This window comes from Natator depressus, chromosome 9, assembly GCF_965152275.1.
Source record: "Natator depressus isolate rNatDep1 chromosome 9, rNatDep2.hap1, whole genome shotgun sequence".
Classification (NCBI taxonomy): domain Eukaryota; kingdom Metazoa; phylum Chordata; order Testudines; family Cheloniidae; genus Natator; species Natator depressus.
This window is the reverse complement of record NC_134242.1, coordinates 31,480,144-31,503,989: the sequence shown is the minus strand read 5'-3', so window position 1 is coordinate 31,503,989 and position 23,846 is coordinate 31,480,144. Positions and strand designations below refer to the sequence as shown.

The window sequence follows — 23,846 nt, the reverse complement described above, 5'->3', positions numbered from 1 at the left end:
CAAGCAAACATTAGCAGTCGGCAATCCAAGGAGCCCCCCTGCCTGCCTCTCACTCATTCAAAGCAAACAGTAGCTGTGTTTGTTTTTTTGACAAGCAGCCCCCAAATTGGAACTTTGAAATGTCACTTCCGTGTCCAGAGTTCACAACAAAACAAGAGAGGACACTTCAGTTAAAAGGATTATGGGGAGTTTCCGGAGGTCAATCAGTACGTAATAACATTACTCCCCTTTTACACTGGAGCTGGAGCGTCTCAGCCAATGCGCAACAGCTGTTAATCCTCTCGGGGAGGTGGAGTACCATGAGCGCTCCAGCCAGGGAGTCAGAGCGCTCTACGTGCCTTGCCAGTGTGGACGGGGAGTAAGGTAGAGCGCTCTGGGAGGCTTTATTGCGGTAAAATGTGCAAGTGTAGCCAAAGCCTCTGTCTCCATCTGCCATGCTGTCTCCCCTCCCTCCATTCCTGCTGCCTTGTAGAGTGTGAGGCTACATTAACAATGAGTTTACCCCTTGAGGGCTCAGCCAGTTGCTAGTTCATCATTTAGCAATATGGCATTCCCTGGGAAATATCCCACCCCTCTGACTTCACTTCTTCAACCAAGCTTCACAATCATCATTGCTGTGTACAGTATTAAATTGTTTGTTTAAAACTTATACTCTGCGTGTATGTATATTTTTAAAGTCTTTTGTCTGGCAAAAAAAAATATTTCCCTGGAACCTAACCTCTCCTATTTACATTAATTCTTATGGGGAAATTGGATTAGCTTAACATTGTTTCTCTTAAAGTCGCATTTTTTAAGAACATAACTACAATGTTAAGTGAGGAGTTACTGTACTTGAAAAATAGATCCTGCTGTAATGGTAGAGTAGTGCAAACTCTTCCCCTTTGCAGCAGCCGGGAACAACTGTAGGAGGTTAGAGTGTCACATTTATTAGACTTCTATAAGTGGAATGTGATACAAAAGCTGGAGTCCAAAACAGCCTCTCAAGCAGCACCTTAGCAGAAATTCCATCACCCTTTCTGGTATTTAGGGTTGGTTTCTTTCCCAGCACATTGCTGTTGGATATGTTGGTGGAATATGGCACCCCCCCTGTTTGGTGGGTTTTTTTTTGTTTTTTTTTTTTTTTACATCTTCTGTCTTGTATGTTTAATCCTCTAGCAAATTTACAAATGTTATGTGATCACATATCAGGGTGGATAAAAATCAATGATTTAAAAAAAAATAAATAAAAACATCGGATTTTTTTTATTTAAATCAGATTTTTTTGATAAAATGCTTTTTGAGGAAAGAACCTATCTAAAGATAGTTTTAATTAAGATACATTATAGCTCAAAGATATCTCATCATGGAATAGGGATTATAAATTCTAATTCTATAGTATGAGACATTATATTGGGAGGGGATAACTCAGTGGTTTGAGCAATGGCCTGCTAAACCCAGGGTTGTGAGTTCAATCCTTGAGGGGGCCATTTAGGGATCTGGGACAAAAATTGTGGATTGGTCATGCTTTGAGCAGGGCGTTGGACTAGGTGACCTCCTGAGGTCCCTTCCAACCCTGATATTCTATGATTCTATATTCATATAATGTTTAAGAAAAGTTTTGTAAATGAGTTCCAATAGTTCATGGATTAGGGACCCAATTTTATGGGGTTCCAGGGGCTTCTGAGTAGATTATTTAGGTTAATCTTTCTATCTATACCATTAGGGATGCTTAGTTTTGCAGTTCTCAAACTGTGGATTTGTGTTTCCAGACACAACACATTTTGTTAACAGCAAAAATGTTTTAAAATACATAATATATAGAGGTGAGAAATAACACACTGCAACCCTATTGTCCCTCTGCAAATTTGTGTACACAGAGTCAATCCTTTACCTCTTTCTAAAAGTGCAAAGTTTCAGAAAGCTCAATGATCAGAAGATTGTTGGGGGCGGAATAGATCTGGACAAGGAGAAGAAATTTGGAGATAAACGTGAGAAGGGAGGGACAGGCAGTAGAAACAAAAGTGAAACTGTTTGAGCAGTATATTCCAGAAGTCTTGAGGTCTTTCTGAGTGTAGCTAGGGTGACCAGGTGTCCCGATTGTATAGGGATAGTCCTGATACTTGGTGCTTTTTCTTATATAGGCTCCTATTTCCCCGCCCCCTGCCCCCGTCCTGTTTTTTCACACTTGGTGTCTGGTCACCCTAAGTACAGCTTTCATTGATTTGAGGTCTACCATACCATTCTCTCACTAGAAGGGAAAACTTACAATGGCAGCAGGCCGTAAAAGAGACCTAGTTTGGGAATAGGAACCATTCAAGAAATATCTGTTTGCTGATAATGTTTTAAAGAAAGTCACACCAGTGAACTGGTGGAAGTCACTTAAGCACTTGGATTCAGAGACTGTTGACATGATGATCTCACTTTTAACAGCAGCAATTTCTGCCTGTGTAGAAAGAATATTTTCTTCCTTTGGACTAATTCATTCCAAGTTGAGAAATCGTTTGGGATCTGAAAAAGGAGAAAAGCTTGTTTTTCTTTTCCAGATTATGAACAAACAGGAAAATGAAGGTGAAGACTACTGAGTTAGTTGCAGAAGTAAATATTTTAAGTTTCTCATGTTGACCTGGCTGACAGTTGATTTTTTTTTAAATATTTCATTTAACTATTTTAGTTAAAAACAGCTTTATCAAAAACGAACCTGATTTTAAAAAACTTGACTGTTTTACTAAATTCAAAAATTCATATGCTTGTTTTGTTAAAATATTATATGTTTGCTGTTGAAGAAAAGAATCCAGAATACATAACATTGTTGTTTTAGTTGAATAAAACAATTTAAATATCTGTCTGGTGATGTTCTCCTAATATAGCATGGCAAGAAAATCCTCCAAATATTAATGATTAACCTGTTGAATTGGAGATAGTTCACCTCCCAAAGACTTCATAAATATCTGCTTCAGTTACCTTTGGTAAATGAAATAACCAAACAATCATTTGTTTTCTGATACAGCTGTAAAACTAATCTGAAAAGTTTTCAAAATAAATCACTTAAAAATGTATAGTGTGTACCTTCTAAAAATGAAATCTACATCTATCTCTGAGTTGTGAAGAATATGTATTAAGGTTATAACAAACAACAAGAATGCACTTTTCTGTAGAAATCCATGATTAAATCGAGTCTTCCTGACTAGTGATTTAAATCAAATCTGCCCTGTCACACACTCTCTCTCAGACTAACATGGCTGCTACTCTGAACCTCTCAAAAAATAGTGTACAGTATTGTTCACTATAACTTTACAACAGTGGCTATGTCTATACTACAAGCTTCTGTCAGCACAGCTGTGTCAGTCGGGTGTGATCGCTGACTGACATAGCTGTGCTGACAGAAGCTCCTAGTGTAGATGCAGTTATACTAGCAAAACTTCACTTTTACTGGTACAGCTTGCTTCTCTCATGGAAGCATGAGAGTGTTACTATACTGATATAAAATGCAGCTTTGCCAGTATAGCTGTGTCCATGCTAGGAGTGGTTTTCTTGTATAGTATATTGGTGTTCCTGTACTGGTAATGTACTTCTTGTGTAGACATAGCCTAAGTGTTACGCTTCATATGCTGGATCATATGCCTCTGTACCTGCCTCTGCTGATGCTCAGAGTTTTCCAGTGCCTCTAGTAAGGAACTTACAAGGGTTTTGTTAATTTAATTCCGCTGCTTAAGACAGCTGTGGCCAGCAGCACAGGCACTGGAATTTTCAGTAGCCCCAGGAAGACGACACTGCCTCAGTTCATGTTTGGAAGGTTATTTTCAAAACATCAAGGTTAGAAAATTATTTTCTTTAGAAGATGGAGAATTTCAAATTATGTCGTAAGCCTTCTATGTTTTCCCATAACAAGTGAGAAGGGCGGGTGTTTCAAGCTTTGCTGTGCTCCTGTTATTTTTCAAAATATGCTCATTTTAATGTGTGGTAACCAAATCATCCCTGCCATTTGTCTTTCATCCACTCCTGTCTTGTCATACACCTAGCTTGTCACTCCGAGGCAGGGACTGTCTTTTTTTATTACATTTGTGTAGGGCCTAGAACAGTGTGTCTCTGGTTGTAGATTGGGGCCGTTAGGCACTAGTGTAACACATAATAATGGGATATGGAAAAAAGGTTTGAAGTTGGTAATTGGAAAGGAGGAAAAAGTGTTTTCAGAAAAGAAGTGTGGCTTTTTAATTTACAGCTATATTCCTAGTTGCGCCAGTGAACTGGTGTTACTACCACCGCTATGCTTGAGCTGTGCCTTGTGTTACCTCAATAGTGAAAGTAAGACCTGTTGGTGCAGGTGAAGTGAGGAATGTGAAGATAGAATTGTATGGAGGATGGGAGGTGACACAGTTATTGTTTTCAATTTTTGAAGCCTGGCGGCACTTTGTATCTCCTTGTGGGCATTGTATCCTTGGCTTTTGTGGCTTTGGACTTGTCTCCACATGAAACTTGGAGTTCTCCCATTGGTGATGGTAATCCACCTCCCCAAAAGGTCATAGCTACGTCATCAGAAGAATTCTTCCATCAACCTAGCGCTTATTTTCTAGTGCAGACCAGACCTTTATTTAGTTCAGTTCTTGAAGCTCTGTCCAACATTTATCTTAAATGGATTTGGTGGTGTTAAAAATGGAGGTGGTTTCCTTAAAGCTACACAGTGCTTGCAGATGTAAGTGCTAATACCTTGGTCAATTGGAAACTGGCCATACTCTTAGCAAAGTATTTCTTAGACTACTGGTGCCTGCATTGTTCCAATCTGGATTGATGAGGAATAACATTTTCTTAATATGACATGTTTAAAAGACAAATTTCTTACAACAAAGAAGTCTGTTAATGCTCAGTAGCTAAGACACCTCTACCCCGATATAACGTGACCTGATAGAACACGAATTTGGATATAACATGGTAAAGCAGCGCTCCGGGGGGGGCTGCACGCTCCGGTGGATCAAAGTATGTTTTGATAAAACGCAGTTTCACCTATAACGTGGTAAGATTTTTTTGGCTCCCGAGGACAGCATTGTATCGGGGTAGAGGTGTATTGAGGAAATTTAAGATTACCAAATTTTTAGTTATCTCTACATTTTACTTTTAATTTCAATTTAAACATAAATGTTGTATGAAACAGCCATAAGTTACAGAGGATCCTCCTGTAGTAGTGAAGTTTTCTGGAACATATGTATTTAATGTAATTTGCACTTTTTTCTATTCTGTGGCATCTCTCTAAAAATGTTTTCAATTAACAATAATCATCTAAAATTAAGGATCTTACTCGTTGAGAAGGGAAAATTGAACTTTCAGCCACTGTTAAGAAAGGTTTAATAAGGAACCTCTTCTAAAATAAATACCCTATTTATGATGAGACCATATGTATATGTACTGGTCTTCATGTTTTGTCATGTGTGCATTAGTTTATTTAATTTATTTAATAATAAATTGGATACCTTTCAGTATAATTGCTTTTACATAAGGATACTTAAAAAGAGACATGTTTTGTTCAGCCATGAACTAAAAGCTAGCAAAGCTTAAGAACTTGTTGCCAAAAACCATCTGTCTTTGGCAAGGCCTATCTGTTGCACATACTAGCAAACCTTTCTTCACAGTCTTTTTTAGATAACTAGAATTTCAGTGAAAGGTGAGTAGGGGATTCTAATTCTGTTACTTGTCTAAAAAGATAACTCTGCAAATTGCCTTTTGCCTTTCTGTAAAGCACTGAATTATCATTCTTATTTTCAGTATATGTTGAGTGACAATAAAAGCCAAGTAAATATAGATATTACATAAGCACCAGTGTATAACTGCATGGACTGAGTCATCTTCATTTTGTTAATGGGGTAAAATTAGTTTGTATCAGTTTGAATTGAGTTTGCCAGTTTTGAAAAACAAAAGTAATTACTAGGCAGGTTATAGTTCACTATAAACATTAATATTTGATTTTTTATAGATAGTATTTATTGAATGAGAGAGGTAGGTTGAGGTTTATAAAGAGTGTTTATGGAAAAGGTGCCACTTTGTCTGTAGCTTGAAGGTAAACTTTATCTTGGATTTTCAGGCTCATCTTCTGAATGTTACTACAGGTTGAATCAGATAACTTCCTGGCCCTATGTTCTGGGAAGAACATAGCTAATAATCTATACTCCTGGGGGAATTTTGTGCCAAAAAATTAAAAATTTTGTGCACAATATTTAAGATTCTGCAAAATTCTGCATAATTTATTTGTCAAAATAACACACTATAATCATGCCAATTTCAATTATTTTGGTAATTTTTTTCAAAATACCTGTCAGCAAGTATGCCTGTAACAGTACAGGTTTCCTGCACCCCTCAGAAGCTGTGCAAAGACTTGGGGGAATCAGGGGTAATGGAGGAGCTGAGGGAGAGGGAAGTAATTGCTGGGATGGAACCTGGGTATGGACTTAAGAGGTGGTTGGGTGTGGGTGGGAGAAGTATGGAACAGGGTTTTTTTGGGCAGAGAGGGATTGTTAGGGAGCCTCCACCATGTAGACCCTGGATGACCCCAACCCTCTCATTCAATCAGACACATCTGCCCCGTCCTCATGTGTCCCTGCATCCCCTTCCCCCATCCCTATGTGGCCATGCACCCCACTCAGCCACCCCTTCCCCCATATGTCCCTGAAGACCCTCCCCCATCCCCACATGTCCGTGTGCCCCCACTCAGCTACCCCCAACTCCTGTGTGGCCCTCCACCCCCACTCAGCCACCTCTTCCCTTCATTTGTGCCTGCACACTCCTCTCCCTGTCCCCATGTGGCCCTGCACCCCCACTCAGCCTCTGCCCCAATCTCCCCCCCCATAGCCTTTCTGAATCTGTCTGTGACCCCCCCCCATGTGCCCCATGCTGTCCATCACCCCATATTCCATGCCTCCTGACCTGGCCCCACTGGCAGGCGCTGTGCAGAAAGCAGCTTCTTTCTCTTCCCTATCCCTAGCTGGGGCTTCTCCCACCGGAGAGCAGCTGCTCTCTGTTCTGGTGCCACAGTGGCCCATGGCGGGCGAAAGGAGTAACTACAGCACCTTTCCGGCAGAATGTATTTTCTGCAGGGGAAAAAAAATTCTGCATGGCATATGAATTCTGTGCGTGTGCAGTGGTGCAGAATTCTCCCAGGAATATATTATAATAGTATGTCTGGATATGGCTTCTGTTTAAACAGGGCCCAAGGAGTCTGTATTTAAACAATATAGCTTGGTTAAAAACATTTTGTCACCTAATGATCATATCACACAGACTTTATACTTTAATTGAATATGCATTCTGTTATACTTCAATAAACTTATTCATAAAAAGGAGTGGAGTGGTGGGAGAGGAGAAGTAAATCAAGCTAATGTCTAAAAGTAGAGCTGTAAATTGCAACTGTACATTACAATCCTTAAATAATCTTTCAGAGGTTTAACTCTCAGACAGCAAGATATTTTTCACTAAGTTTGCAAATTCTTCAAGTGAGCCATTTTGCTATGTGATTCCATACTTCTGAATTGAATATAGCTATAAAATGATTGGATAGGTGAATTAAGTGATTAATTTCATGTGAAAGTATTAGAATGTTTTTCTAAAGATAAACTTTTTTGAAAAATTAAAAAAATACTCCCCATAACTTAAAATGCCCCAAACCAAATCTCCTTCCAAAACATCAATGATAAAATTGTAAAATAATCACAAGAATGCCAATAGATTATAATATGTGTTGCAAAACCTTGAGCAAGTAGAATGGATGCATGTTTTTATCCTTTCCTATCAATTTCTGGTTTCCCAATACTAGGCTATATGGAGCCATATTTTCTTCTACATTGAGGTCTACTTGTCAGAGCAGGTTGTGGGAGGGTGGCATTTGGGAGCCAGTTTTACAGCTCCTGGACTCTTTGGGCTTATCTATGCTTGCCTTGCACATTAGAGCAGCCTATAGATCTGAAGGAGTTTCTATGCACTGCCTGAACAGCTTTAAATAGTACTTTGCGGGGTATGAATCCAGGCCATGACTTTTCTAACTCTTGGATTACTTGCTTGAATTTGTCCCTAGTTGGCAATGATTAAAAATTATTGCTACCTGATGGCTTTTTGGAGATCAGTGTAATCTATCTTGTTGGTCTCATTCTAGTTCTACAGCATAAAAAGCCACTGGAAAAATTAATACTCTTGTTTGTTCTCTGATAGCACAGATTGAATTGATGTTGAGATTGACCCTTTTCTTCTCTCCTTCCCTCCCCCAAAATTTCTGGAATGGCGCACTGGTGGGATAAAGTAGAGAACATTGTGCTTTTATGCATTCTGTACTTGAGTTTCAAATGCTGTGTCCAATCTGGGATGTTTCACATTCACCAAAGATTTTTATCCAATATACTGTCCTATATCCCTTAGGTAACATAGATGAAATTTCACATTATACATATCCCCACTGTTGTTGAATAAGTTATGTACTAATGAACAGATACAGCCCTCCGAAGGGTAATTTCTCAATCTCCTATATTATGCTTAATAAAACAGCTTCATTTACTCATTGGAATATAGTAGGAAACAAACTTAAGATTTGGTCTAGATGTCCTTAGGCTCCTGTATAAATTCCCTACAAGTATTGTACTTCTGGGTGCAAAATGGTTGCTTTAATCCTCATTTCTTTTTTGGAAAATTGTAGTTCTAGCAGCTGCAGGCTTGTGGATTACTATAATAAGGGGATTACCTCTTGTATACTTAGTTTTACCATGTTCATGGTGTTAGAGATGTTTTCAAATGCATTACAGTTTTCTTTCTGTCTTATTTGGTAATTGATATCCTTCTCTTTTGCGGATATAGCTGTCCTATGTACATACAGACCCCTCAGTGTTCAAGTGAAAACATTCTCTGCAAAATAAAGGTTACTAACGTCTACCAGCTACGAGGTTAAAGGCTAATATTAGAAAAGATAGCAAGAAAGAAGTAGAAACAAGCATATCTTTTAAAAATACTAAATTTACTATTCAGAGAAAAGCAACAATGATCTTCACTTTTTAACAAAATTTATTCATCAAGCTAATATCAATTACATGAAATACATTTAAAGTTTAATTTGAAATAAAATTTGATGTCAACTAGTATGTGTGTCACTAGTAGGGGTTAACTTCATTGGGTTGGGGAGGTTAAGATTAATTCCATCCAGATCTGGTTAATCACAACGTAGTAATAACTTGTACTAATATTACTCCTGGGGGAATTCTGCATGCACAGAATTCGTATCCCCTGCAGATTTCTGGGGGGCGGGGGGTGACTTTTGCCAGGGAAGCAAAGGGAAGCCCGCAAGAGTGGTCACGTGGCCCTCCCTGGCATTGCAGGCCTGTTGGTTCGGGTGCCTGGAGCAGCTGTTAGAGATGTAAATCACTGCTGGGACTTGGTGGAGGGTGGGAGCTCTGCAGACTTGCAAGAAAGAGAGACGCTCTGTCTCTCTTGCTCGCTATTGTGGCACACTCGGCATGGAGAGGTGTGGCTTTGGGGGTGTTTCTGAGGAGATAGGTGTGGGGCAGAGCAGAACGTAGCAGCCTGCCTGCTTAGTGAATTGTTCCCATTGTCTCTGTGAATTCCCCCAGGAGTATAAAACAGGTGTAAAAGTTTTAAGGCTCCTTTACATTGCCAGAGTTGTGTAAAGGACAGAATAGCCTTATAAATGCATATGGTGATTTAGTGATTAGAACTGGTCTAAATTTTTGGACTGAAAAAAATTCCTATCAAAATGTGCTACATTACCTGTTTGGTGCTGTCCTTTTTGGAGATGGTCAATAGCCAGCATAAATAGTGAGTTTGATTTCCCAGCCGTCACTTGCTCTTCAATTGCCTATGATGTAACACTTAGCATATGGCTGCATATATTTGTTGACTAATAACTAGAAATAAAGGGTCAAACCTAGCAATATTACTATTAGACAAAGGGAGTTTGGGGATTTCCTCCAGTGCACCCCACTCCCATTCTCTAGCCATTGTATTGTATTTGAAATAAATTACCAAAATAATTGAAACTGGCATGATTATGTTGCATTTTATTTTGACAGATAAAATATGTAGAATTTTGTAGAATTTTAAAATATTGTGTGCAGAATTTTTAATATTTTCACGCAGAATTCCCCCAGAAGTATAATATCAACAAATCAAATTTAGTAACTAATTTTATAACTTAAGACAAAAATAATGAAGCAAATAACATTATCTTTGAAGGCACTTCATGTTGACAGTTTCTAAGCAGGATCAATGCAACAGGCCTGGAATTAGTGTTTAAGATGGCCTCCTTCCCTTCCTGAATCCTGGTGGAAGTGATGAGTTTGTGAAATCCAGAGAGTTGAATTGAGATGTTTATGGATAAGGGCAAGAGCCTTTTTTCTGTATCAATCCACATTGAGTATACCAGTTGTATTGCTCAAATACTTAAAAAAATCTTAAATATATGAGGGTAAAGATGCATGCCAGGATAGTGGTGGAAATGAAAATGGAAGCCCAAGAGCTGCATCTGAAAGGGCCAATGTCTTTTGCTTATCCGTAAATGCTGCTAGTATATTCCTAAGTGACTTTTTTCCCCATCATTTGCAGGTCAGACTGCCAGATGCGGTACAAACGACTGGATCTGCCGATAGTCACGTAAGTCCTAAAGAATATAGCTATTAGATTGCAAAGAATACTTCACCTATTTTGCCACAGTCAGCCCCCACTGCTGGGTAATAATATAAACTATCAATATTCATTAGTAAATGATTCACAGAATTATTTTAACCTTGCTTTCGAGTCTCATGCATATGTGTCTGCCTCTTGGGTTTTTAGCGTAATCCGTTTGCACGTTTCTGAGATATGACACTCCTCATTTTAGCACTTCAGAATATTCTTAAATAATTTTGAAAACAATAATTGCTTAATGATGGTACTAGAGAATTTGTCTTCCCCTCACCTCTTTCTTGCCAGAAAGGGGTTGAATACTAGAACAAGATCCTTTCCTTCATAATAAATACCAATATTAGAAGAGCTGTATATAATATTCTTTGTAACGGCAATAGATGTTTGAATAAACTAGTTGTAAAGAGAGTATATATAGTTGAACAATTTCTTCAGTGTTATAGACAAAGTGTAGCTCCTTGCCTTCTAAATTAAGTGATCTTTTAAGTGATCTAGTGTGTGAACTATTGTTTTCTAATTTAAACCTCTGCTTTTTAGAATGCCTAGTAGAGCAGATTTCTACAAAATCGACTGGTTAGGTTACTTGTTCTTGCTTTAAAAACATTTTTTTTTGCCTTCTTCTGATGATTTCTTATTTATCCCCATTATATAGCTGGTAAATTGATAGGTACACCAGCTTCTGAGCCAACACACAAATGATCAGCCAATATCTTCAATGGCCAGGGTTGGGTACACTGGGTGGGGAGGGCTCTGAGTCAAAGAATTCTTTCTCAGATGCCTGGGAAATAGAGCTCTGAAACACAGCACCAAGCTTAGTTTGCGCACAGGATTTTTTCAAAATTTCAGTCTGTGTATGTTAGGTGTTCTGTTATCAGCTGCAAAATTGCATATAAATCACCAGCATTATTGTTTAATGACAGGATGTAAGCAGCTTCATTACAACAAGCATGGCGTTAGTCTTTGAGGTGGCCTCCCTCCCTCAATCCTGGTGCAGAGCCTTTGTATGAGTTAGAAAGAGCTAGTTTGAGTTCAATTTCAGGTTGAATTTACAGGCCCGGTAGTTACAAAAATATCCTTTTCCTTTATTTAAAAAAATTTTTTTTGTGGTTTACTCTGAAAGTTGAGACAGTAAGCCTGTGGAGCCCCCGATCCTACTTATGGTTACTTTTTAGACTACCACTGCACTTCAAAGCTGAATCAGTGCATAGCTTAACAAAAGTAAAAAAAAACCAACCTACAATGTTGATGATTTACAAGCAATTTTGAAGCTGATAATGGAACACTTTACATTCACAGTTTCAGTCTAGTTTTGTATGCAGGATGGTGTACCAGGTATGGTCAGCAGTTACAGACATCACTTTTGTTCTGATCAGCATGCTGATATTAGGCACATCCACATAATCCATTCAGTTTGGGCCTGCCTACAATAAGTGAGGAAACCGTTGAAGGGACTCTGCATAAAAGGGTTGATTGTGTTGCTTCACTTTGCAGCAGTTTAGTATGTAGAATACGGATTTTTTTTTTTGCAGACCCTCTTTTTATGCTTCTGAAACACAGTTCACCATACAACTGAACTCCTGAAGCACCTCTCCCATAGTGACTTGCACCTTTCAAAAGATGCAGGAGATTTTTGTATGACCTCCAAATGTGAAAGGGTGTATTGTGTGATGAGTTGAAAGAACTGATTGAGCCAGTCAGTGCAGGTACAATACTTGTGGCTTCCTTCCCTCACAGGGGAGAAACCACTGTAGACTTCACCAGCTCAGTTTGGCCTGGGCTGAACACTTGCTCCCCAGCAGAAATGGGAAAACTTGTTAATAAGCTTGCTAGCCATATGTCCACAAAAAAGATGAGGGGTGCATCAGCAAGCTCCGAAGACAGTGCCGTGGTGAGAAATCCTTTATCCACCCCAAGCCTCTAGGAAGGAAGCAGGTGCTAACAGATCCTGGATCTTGCTTGGGCTTTCCATCCTTTGTGTCAGCCTCTAGTTAACAAGGCATTTGTAAATGGGGACATTTCTCTTCCCTCCATGCTCCAACCTGACTACTTAAATGGAAGCTTTCTCCTCCCTCCTTCTGTTTCAATTACTCTCCTCTTCCTGGCAACCTCTATTTTTTTGGATGGGGGGGTATTCCCCCAAAATTTTCAAGTACCTGGCTCTTTTTATAGTTTTTCTAAGCAGTATATAATTCTTGTCAATTTTGTAGCTGCTTACAGGATTTTGTATTCCAGCAATGAAACAGTCTAGAACCTTGTTAATTTCATGCTGCTTGCGGAATTATTTTTTCCAAGTCTGCTGACAACATTGTATTCCTTCACATTTTAAAAGTTTTCCTGGGAATCATAAGGGCACAAAACTGCTTTAAGACGAGTGAGCCACTTCACTCCCCAGGCCAAACTTCTCAGTGTTCAAGAGCAGTGACCCTTTGGCCTTCTTATTCTCTCGTTCCAATTGTTGGACTCTGTTCTTGTCATGCATCTAGGGCGGTGCATGTATGGACACCAAGCAAGTATTGTAGTTCAAGTTATTTCAAGCAATAGCTTCTTACAGTGCTTTTTCATGTTGTGTAAAAATGGCTTTGAGTTGGAAACTTCTATTAGAAGTGGTGTTAAATGACTAAGGCATTGACATTTCTGATAGAAATTCCATTCCAGACAGAAGTTTTTCCAAAGCTAACATTTATTTTTTTTGCAGCTGATTTTGAAATCTCTTTGGTATCATGACTAAGTTGTTCAGCTTACTCACTTTAACATCTCACAAAGTGTGGGACCTGTTATTTAAAGAGGTTATGTGTTGCTGAGATAGCAGTCGTTAGCATCATTGTGTATAAATGAGTTGATAGCTGTGGTAGGGCTTCAAAAATATTTTGGAGGGGGTGAAGTGTCATACCATATGTAGAGATGTTCTGGTGACTACTGGGGATGTTTTCCTTATTCCCATATTGATTCATAGTTTCAATAACAAACAAGTTAAATTATTTAAAAATTGGGATTAATTTCTACTGTCTTTTGACTGTTGGAATTTCAAAATAAGTTTGCTGCCTTGTCTCTTCTCCCCTTCCCAAACCTCCCCACTGCCCATTTCTTGGAGAAGTTGTCCTCCTTCTCAATGCCTTACTATCTTTCTTCAGTCAGCGAAGCAGGAGAATCCTGCAGATGATCAGTTATTACTATTTCAGTATGCAGGTGTAATTTTGCTATGTGATCTTCCTTCTTTGGTAGTCTTATGGGGGAGAGATGAAATTGGGAGAGGCAAGGAGAATGCGATATTGGGGAATGAAGGTTTTAATTGCACTGGGGCTGAAAAGGCTCAAGAATATAACTTTCCTCTGTATCTTCCCACAGCAAAAACATATATTTAAATTCTTCAACACTCTAATTTTATTTCTATTAAAATCCTCCATCACAACTGGCTAGGATCACAAAATATTCTTCTGGCCAAGAGAATTTAATTAGCTGCAGCTCTTTTCAGTGCCTGTCCTTATTTCTTAAATGACTGCAGGGGTTGCCTCTGAGTTATGGAGCATATTGTTCTCCAGGTTTAAGCAACTAGGCATCTTCAGCAGTGTCAGCTTCTGCTGACACATGTATTGGTCTCACAGACTTTGTTAGGTTTCCCACAGGTTAGCGCAGAACATATCACAAGACCACCAATCTAGCTCGTCTAAGTTTGGACGTTAAACGCTTCCTCCATAAGCTATTGCGGAATAGTTTTAAATTATCAAAATATTTCAAAATTGTATTGCTGTTGGAAAACTACCTGTCCTGAGAGACAAGTCCAGGAAGACTTCAGTTTTTTTCCAAGTAACTAAATCAGCAGATTGGGTGAGTCCTTTCAGGTAAAATGTTACTTTGGATGTTAGATTCAAATGATGAGATGCATTTAAAAATTACTTCTCTAAACATTCCGTTTTCTGTTCCTTTTGTAGCCTCTTTTGGAAAACAAACTTAAAGCATTCAGTATTGGCAAAATGAGTGCTGCCAAGAGGACTTTAAGTAAGAAGGAACAAGAGGAGTTAAAAAAGAAGGTAATGGTAAATAGACAAGGTTTTTTTTTCTTCTTTTATATATGAAATTATCTTGCCATTTACTTATCCAAACAAAGAACTGGCAGTATAAATAGAAATTCTGTTTCAGAGAATTAGTTGTAACTTAACTTTTTAAAAATTTAAATAAATAATACCGTAACTGTACTAATTTATTTCATGTGGTAATTTTAAAAACATTTGGTGCCAACTGTATTGGGGCACACAGAGGTCTGCCTTTGAAATGGGAAAAAAGCCAGGTTAAGTCTAAATGAGAGCTCAGATTCTGTGGCTTTCCTGAAAGCTTTGGGTTATGACAGACTGAATGTCACAACAGTCACTGGACTGTGAAATCAGTCCCTCCCTTTGACCTGCTATCACCTCAGGTGACTTTTCTGTTGTGTGGTTTTATGTTGTGTATTATTTGATTTTAATTTCGACCAAGAGAATCAGTGGCACTGTTCTGTTTAGATATTTCAGTGCTGAAAATGTTTTATTCTACAAAACAGATTTTATTTTCAAACTAGAGATTTTTATCTTGGGAACACAGTAAATTTATGTTAAATATGGTTTGGTGCAGAAATGCACATATCTGATGTAAAATGGCTTAAGAACATCTTGAAATTTGGAATTTTAGTAAAGGCCTTTAACATGTTTCAATATATTTTAACTTCTTGCTTTAGCTTGTGTGATGTCAACTCAGCTAATTAAAGTTGGGGGTTTTCAAAGAGCCTAAACAAGTTAAGTTCTCAACTTTCTCTGAATTTTCAGTGGGATCTAGCTTCCTAACCTCCCCAGACTCCTTTGAAAATCCTAATGTAAGGCAATGCAGTGGTGTTTAATTTAATTTGCTATCTCACTTATTTTTATTAATTTGTCATTTGTGAAACACACCATTTAAAACTGAGCCCATTATTAACTTCATCCAGACACACAATTTGACTCTCATAGTATACACTAAACATTTTTTTGCAACACACAGACTAGCGCAGAGTCTAAGGTCTTTGTCGTGTTTTTGTGTTTGCCATCTTCTTTTTACCTCTGAAATTATAAATCATTTTAAAAAAAAATCAACTCTACATTTATTAAATGAGTAATCATATTTGACTATACAAAACTGTTTGTCTCTAGTTCTTGTGTTGTTAATTCTTCCCACATTCCTGCTCTGAAATATTGTCTTGTCTGAAACTGAAACTTACGCTGAATTAGGACAAGTATCATGACCTCTAGAAAATAAAAAGGAAAGCCGTATGGCTACTTAAGGTTAGATGTCTCATGGATGCTGTTTGTAAAAATAGTAAACAAATTTAACATTTGGTGTGTAGGAGGATGAGAAGGCAGCTGCAGAAATTTATGAAGAATTCCTTGCTGCCTTTGAAGGAAGTGATGGTAATAAAGTGAAAACATTTGTAAGAGGAGGAATTGTTAACGCGTCTAAAGGTAAGACTTGAATATTTTATCCCCTACAACGTCTGGTTAATTACAAAGAAAAAGGTTAGGTTTGGATTTTATTTTGTGTTTAATGCAGTATGTTGCTTGCCAGAATTTTTCATTATGCTTTTCGGAGATGTTTGTATAAATTATCACTTTTTTTAATATTTAAAGGAAAGTGGTTTTTTTTTTTCTTTTTTAAACCAACTACACTTTACACATGCTTTTCCTGAGTATTACATTTAAATTGCAGTGTGAGATACTATTACAGCATTTCATTTTGATTTATAAATAACTAACTAATTTTTTAGATTCTGTGTTGGAGACAGAATTTCAGAAATAAATACAAAAAACCTGATTCTTTGGCTCATTATTATGCAGTAACTGTTAACTGAGTTCCTTTTTTAAATCCAGATGAACATGAAACAGATGAAAAACGAGGTAAAATCTACAAACCTTCAGCACGATTTGCAGATCAAAAAAATCCGCCAAATCAGCCATCCTCTAATGAGAAGCCTCCATCCCTTCTAATGATAGAAACCAAAAAGCCTGTAAGTTATTCTTTTCAAAATATTTACTACCTGTTGAATCCCTCTTCAAAGCACTTATACACATTAACTACTTAGAGTGGTTTTATCCCCATTTTTCATATCGGAGGAACAAGACATGGATATTAAGTGATTTGCCAAACCATATAGTAAATCATTGTAGAGATTAGAATGTGAAGGGCTACTAGTCCTGTATGCAGACTGGTATCCATGGCTCTCTAAAAATGGAGCTCTGTCTTGATTTCGTTCAGAAGAAATATTGTACGTGCTCAAGTATTCTTTTTAATCAAGATAACTTCATCATGAATTAGTATTTGGTGAATGTTAAAAGAATGTTCCCAATCACTATTGAAGTATATATGGTTGGTACCACCAGCTATTCTGAAGGTTTCAAAACAGTTTTCATTTTAACCATCTGTTTTCAGATGCGTGAACTTTAAGAAACTTTTATCTATTGGACTGATCTATAGTTTCCATGCTTGGTCTCTGTCTCAAGGTGATTTTTTTTTGAAGCTTAAGCAAAATCCTTTCAGCTCTTTGAGTTATGACCAATAGCCTGCATGACTTGCAAGTCTTCTAAGATGAAGCATTTACTTTCTCTTTCATTTTTCTCTCTTCTGTCAGTTTGCACGTATATTGTTAGTTTGATTTTGTTTTGCTTTTAAAAAAAAACTGGAAAAAAATACAAATACTGTTAGGGGCACATTAAGACTCTGCAAGACTGAACACTCAAGTCAGAATATGTGAAAGTTAAGGTTTAACCTGCAGACTTAATGCTGTTTCTGTGTCAATTTGTTATGATGGTCTTTAACTACTTAATCATGTTTCTTAAATAGAATTCTTTCTACAATCTTTAGATATGTGTGAAGCATCTATAGCATTGTGTGCTAGTGATATTAGTAGTAACAAGTGATATTAATGCAAACTCACTCCAAACATAAAACAATATGCTGTGGATTTAGATAGTAGAGTCGGATATTAATGGACAACATAGAAGATATTTCACAGTGTGCAAAGATTTTCAGTTACAAAAAAGAGCTGCTTAATTGCGCTTCTTGAGTGCATCTTACTCCTCCCACTGAGTCCTTCACTGTCACGTTGCTGTAAAAATGTTACTGCCGATGTAGCACTGTAGCGAAGATTTGCCCTTTGTCACTAAGGATGTAGTCAACTTTTGTGATTAAAATAAGTGTTAAGACTTACAAAGACATTTAACATCTTGTAATTCTATCTTAAGTAGTAAAGAGAATGTTTGAGCATGAGAACACGATTAAAGGTTGCATCGTAATGTATAAGCATGAAAACAGAGTTAAGGTTTACATTCAACTTTAACTTTTGTATTTCCTGACTCTGTGTTCAGAGGGCTCAGCCTTAATGTTTTTAAAGGTGGATTTTTTGTCTGTGATTCAGTCATTAGGAAACCTGTAGACCAAAGACATTATGGATTGGAAATGATCTAAAATACAGGTGTCACAAACATTTCTTTGACAAACCATTCATTGTGTTGGCTGATGTATCCTTTATTTTAGCCTTTGAAGAAGGGGGAGAAAGAAAAGAAAAAGAGCAATTTAGAACTCTTCAAAGAAGAACTAAAACAGTAAGTTTGACTGTGCATGGAATGCCATCATAAATTAGCAAAAATGGCACAAATGTTTGAATTTTTCCCTCTTACAGAGATCAAACCAGGGCTGAGATCATCACATCAGGTCTCAAACACTTGAGTGTTATGCCAACAAAGTATATGGCATCCACTAGCCCTTTGTGGGGAGTCAGATTTCAATGTTAGTAGGCAAAGAGTTTGGTTCTTTTTAAGCATGCTGTCCAGCACTCTTAAGGCCCATGTACCAAATGGATTACACTGAGTATGTGCAGACAGAGAAGCCAACAGGGTTTGTTGCCTTAAAACTTTCACAGCAGATAGATAACTCAAGGGGATAAGCAGTAAGCCTTGAACTTTACTGACTTGCCAGCATCAGTTTGAGTCCCAAAATGGGCAGACCTCTGGGAAATGTTGTAATGGACAGAACGTGTCAAATGTTAAAATGTCTGTTGGATTTTTTTTTTTTTTTAATTTTGGGGGGATGTAATTTTTTTTTTTCATTTAAAAAGACGTGAATGCTTGCTAATGGGGAGGGGAGCATTTTTGGGGGTGGAGGAGTGGGAGGAATGGGGTGAGAGAGGCTTGGGGCTGCATCATGAGGGGAGAGATAAATGGGGTTGGGTGGGAGTTCAGGTGGGGGACACTGGGAAAAGAATATGGGGTAAGTTGCTGGTAGACCGGGATGTATGCAAATATCCACAGATACAAAGCAGGAATCTGCAGATTTGCTGGGCTCTAGTTCTGTGTTTCAGGGAATAGTAGGGGTTGGGGGGATCTTTTCTCACATGCTTAAGGTTATTGTAGCTGTCATTTAATAACATTATAAAGTTCTTGGGAATCGTATCTGAGATTTCTCTCACTGGCTTTGTTAGCAACCACACACTCCAAACATTTCAAAGCATGACCATTATTCCCATTCCATTGCAAGAAAGTGTGCCGCAGTAAGAGAGACACAACACTTCAGAATCACATAGCAATTGGGAGAACAGTGGACTGTGACTCAGAAAACCTAGGCGCACTATTTGTTTTGTCGCTGGCTTGCTTGGGTGACTTTGGCCAAGTCACTTTGCCTTTCTATGCCTCAGTTTCCCCATCACTATAAAGAGAAAAATGTTTTCCTTCTTGAGATCTAGTGATAGCGTATCTAAGAATTAGGTATAATTATCATTATGGGTCCACAGGTAATTAATCTCTCATTAACTGCACACCTGTTTGGTAATTACAGCTGCCTAAATGACTGCTAACTTCTACTAACAATATTTCTCATGCTGTTAAAAACACTGGGCAATTAAATGGGAAAAAACCTTAGTTAACTCAGAGGTCAGGATATCTGTCTATAGCTCATGTCTTTCCAGAGCGTCGAGTTCAGCAAAAGTCAAACTAGTGAAAACTAGGAAACACAGTGTTAAGGTACAAGCCCATGCAATCTTAACTCTGTCGTCTTTGAGCCATTTCCCAGTAAGTCCATAACACACACATTCATAGTCTGCCTTTGCCCTGTAAGGAACAGGAGTTTCCTATGCTCTTGTACTTAGCGTACTCCACAGAAAGAACACCGCATCTACTAGATTTTACAACTCCTTCAACCCCTTTTACTCCCCCTTCACCCTTGTGCACACAAATCCATCAAACACCTTGCTTTCACTTATCCTTCATTCATCCCACAAACTACACCCATTTGTCGCCTAATTGCTGACAGTCCCCAAGGGGACTATTGTTCCTCATTAGTGACACAACTCAGTGCTGAAATGAGGCATACTGGATTTCTGAAGGTACATATTACACCTCTTTTCTTTGATCTCACACACAGGATTTGGGGAGAGGGGTCACATATACCCGCAAAATGCCACGGCCCCCCAGATAACCTCATATCACAATCACAACTCTTCTAAGCTGTGCCAACTAATTCCTTCACCATTCAGTATGGCTACACCTACACAGTGAATGCAGCTGGGGTTCATGCTAATGGCTATTGCCAACTCCAGGGGGCAGAGTTAAGGTTGCGTGGATGTGTACCTTAACTCTGCACATCCTGTTTTCACAAGTTTGAGTTTTACTGAACTTGATGTTCTGGAAGGGCACAAGCTTTTGCTGGATAGCCTTAAATCTGGGATAACAGAGTCGTGTTTTTGTTTGTTTGGGTTTTTTTGCCATTTAATTTATGCTGGTGGTCTTGCTGCTACTACCACCTCTGGGACTGAACTGGTCATAGCAGCAATGGTAAGTGTTTGCAAAAAAAAAAAAAAAAAAATCCTGTTGTAAGACTCAACATTAGTTGAAAGTCTCTCTGCTAAAATGATCAGCAAAACTATTAACAGTGTTGACACTTAAACCTTTTTCTTTAGGGTTGAATCTGTCAGAGCTGTTTCAGTTTGTCTGATTGTGGCTTTTGAAACAGTGGACTATGGTCTTCCTACTTGGAAAGATATCCTTGTAACTAGAAAGGTTAGGAATGTAATTCAGTTTAAAATGAGACCTAAATTTTGCAAAAGATAGTAAAAACACACAACTCTGTGTGGAGAACCTACATTCCACAATATGTCTGAAGTATTTCTAGGGACTAGCAATGAGTAATATTCATTAAGAGTGCTTTTGCGGATGACCCAGGATGACTACTTTTGGATCAGTTAGCTGCTCTTGCAGTTTAAAGGGTGAGTGGAGATCAGAGTTTGGATTGGATCAACCAACCACCACCATTATACTTCAATATCCAGCTAGAAAAACTGGGATCAGGGCATCCTCTGTTTTGCTAGATTGCTCTCAGTGCAGCTTCCATTCAAAAGAAGGGACTTCAGCTTTTTTGCTCTTCCTGTTCCTTGAAAGTGAGCCACTGAATACCTTCAGGAGTGAGTACTACTTTTTATCTTACCGTCACTGGTTATATTATATATGGAAGTTGAAGCAAAATGATCAGATACTATAAAAAAGAGGAAGTTGAGGCTTCTCTTTTCACTCCCTCAGGATCCAAAGAAACAACATGCATTTCAGTAGTAGACTTGTTCCACTTCCTGATCGTAATAATGAATAACAAAGTATTTGATTGTGTCTGTGTCTCTTACACTATGGCCAAAGGAACTGTAGAGTGATACTGGTGATGAAAGATTTCATTTTTTTCAATGAAGATTGAATACAAAAGCAGTTTAGTCTAAACAAACCAAAACATGAAAATTCTTTGACTGAGCTTTGCACATATCTCATTGGCTATGCCAAGGACTTCATGTCCCATGGACCAGAGGCAATTTATATGCTTCTGGTTTTATTAGATGACTTGTGGAGAATAGTATTGTGGAGAGTGGGGTTGGGAGGTGGTAGCTTCTATGTGTGTGCTGAGCAGATTGTAGCTGAAGGGAAAACAGCCAAAATATCTTATCCTTGGATAAGAAGGTGTGCAAAGGAGGGCAGGATGGTCTGGGGGGTGGGAGGTGGGCAGGGGATCGAAGAGGTTTTTTGTAAACTTAATTGAAGAGCAACGGTCAATCTGCAGTTCAGATAATTTTTTTTAATGAATGAAATTGTTCTTTAAAAACCAGTTTGTTTACATTGGCTGGCACGGGTTCCCAGTGGCCGCTGTTCGCCGTTCTTGGCCAATGTAGACAAACTGTCTCGCAGCCCGCCAGTGGATTACCCTCACTGGCCACAGGTTGCCCACCACTGCTCTATATCACAGATGATAAAATATGTGTATGGCATGATATTACATGTTTTGTTTTGGTAAGGTTGGATAGGTGAAAAGGACACATTGGAGTCTTGTGGTAATTGATATAGAGTCATTGGGTTATAAATCCACAGATAGCCCTTGTTGATAGTGACCAAACTTTATTACCGTCTCATGGCTAGTTTGTGTATATGAAATGAATTGGTGGTCTTATTCTAGTTCCTAAAACACAGGTATCTACATTAAGAAAAATGACTACATTCAGCAAAACTTCCAATGATTGAATATTAATTTGTGTGACATTAGTGTCCAGAGGCCCCAACTGAGATTGGAGCCTCATTGTGCTGTGTACTGTACAAACATGAGAACAGGTCATACACCAAAGAGCTTACAATCTACATTTAGACAAGACAGAGAAAAGGTAGGAGGGGAAAACCGGTACTGAGAAGTGAAGTGACTTGCCCAGAGACACATGGTAGGTCAGTGGCAAAGCAGGGCACAGAACCCAGGTCTCCTGATTTTTTTCAAACTGTTGCCCTAGACCTTGATCTTGTAAATTGAACAACTTCTGGCACCTACAGGTGGCCCATCCAGGTTGGGGAAAAGGCAAGATAATGGGGTAAAATGGGAAAGATTACATTTATGACTATTTCAGTTGTCCCATTTCTGTGGGAAGTGGAAGTGGGCTAAGTGGAAAACTTTGACTGGCAACTTGATACTTTTTACTGCCACTAACTTCATTTTAAAATGATTGCTAACAAAATATTGAAGAATCATATTTTAGAAGATATTATTTTAAAAATTATTTATTAGAAATAACTTGATTTGTACATAATTGCTACCTGTATTTAACATTTTTGTAGAATTCAAGAGGAGCGTGATGAAAGACATAAAACAAAAGGTAGATTAAGTCGTTTTGAGCCACCTCAGTCAGATTCAGATGGCCAGCGCCGTTCCAGTAAGTAATCATTATTTTATTATGTTTGTTTGTTTTTTATAAAATGTATAGACTAAATGTACATAATCTCTTTTTATATAGTGGATGCTCCTTCAAGAAGAAACAGATCTTCTGGTGGTAATATAGATTCTTTTTTCATTTGTACCATATTATGTCCCTTAAATTAATGCATTGGGTTATAATAATCTTCTCTTCATTTTAGTACTGGATGATTACGCACCAGGCTCACATGATGTTGGAGATCCAAGCACAACGAATTTGTACCTTGGAAACATTAATCCTCAGGTAATGTTGGATCTAGCCATGTAACGAAGAGCAGCAGTTACATTGGATCCAGTTGAACTCTTTCAGGAGTTTGCTGTAGATTTTTATCTCAGTGAAATTGTGGTTACAGACTGTACACTTAAAAAAGCATTATATATTAGTGAAAAATGTTATGGCACTGTAGAGATCCAGGTTTAGACAGTCAAGTACTGAGGGTAGGGCGTTCTCTGGGGAAGCATTTCTGCTATAGAACTCCTTGCTGGAAAAGATCAAGCTGAGCTGAAGCCTGATTGTGGTTGGGTCAGAATATGAGACGTTCCTTTTCAAGAGAGCCCTCCCCCTAGAATGGCACCCATAAGCAGCACTATCCTGAAAACTCCCAAGCATCTACGTAATCTCCTGTTTTTTCAGAGAATTGAGAGAAATAATATCACAACACTTAGATACCAAGGTGATATAGGTGCCTTAGAAAAACCGTAACTAGATGTTCATTCTGGTTTCTTTTCCTATAGATGAATGAAGAGATGTTATGTCAAGAATTTGGGCGCTTTGGACCATTAGCTAGTGTTAAAATTATGTGGCCAAGAACTGATGAGGAAAGAGCAAGAGAAAGGAACTGTGGTTTTGTTGCCTTTATGAACAGGAGAGATGCTGAACGAGCATTAAAGAATTTAAATGGTAAATGGGACTTTAAATTGTGTCTAGTCATAATTACCTTTTGGGGGAG

General features: G+C 38.2%; 1 protein-coding gene across 7 annotated transcripts in view; it reads left to right on the top strand.

Annotated features, from left to right (window-relative positions):
• U2SURP (U2 snRNP associated SURP domain containing) overlaps positions 1 to 23,846 on the top strand; it is a 70,808-nt gene that overhangs the window by 12,570 nt on the left and 34,392 nt on the right. For 3 of the 7 annotated variants that reach the window (XM_074963820.1, XM_074963821.1, XM_074963824.1), the window contains exons 2-10: positions 10,561 to 10,608; positions 14,568 to 14,672; positions 15,989 to 16,103; positions 16,509 to 16,645; positions 18,172 to 18,239; positions 22,761 to 22,855; positions 22,937 to 22,972; positions 23,058 to 23,140; positions 23,632 to 23,797. In XM_074963820.1, the coding sequence (XP_074819921.1) occupies positions 10,561 to 10,608; positions 14,568 to 14,672; positions 15,989 to 16,103; positions 16,509 to 16,645; positions 18,172 to 18,239; positions 22,761 to 22,855; positions 22,937 to 22,972; positions 23,058 to 23,140; positions 23,632 to 23,797 (853 nt within the window). The remainder of the gene's footprint in view (positions 1 to 10,560; positions 10,609 to 14,567; positions 14,673 to 15,988; positions 16,104 to 16,508; positions 16,646 to 18,171; positions 18,240 to 22,760; positions 22,856 to 22,936; positions 22,973 to 23,057; positions 23,141 to 23,631; positions 23,798 to 23,846) is intronic. The other 4 variants (XM_074963823.1, XM_074963825.1, XM_074963826.1 and 1 more) reach the window with 3 other exon arrangements.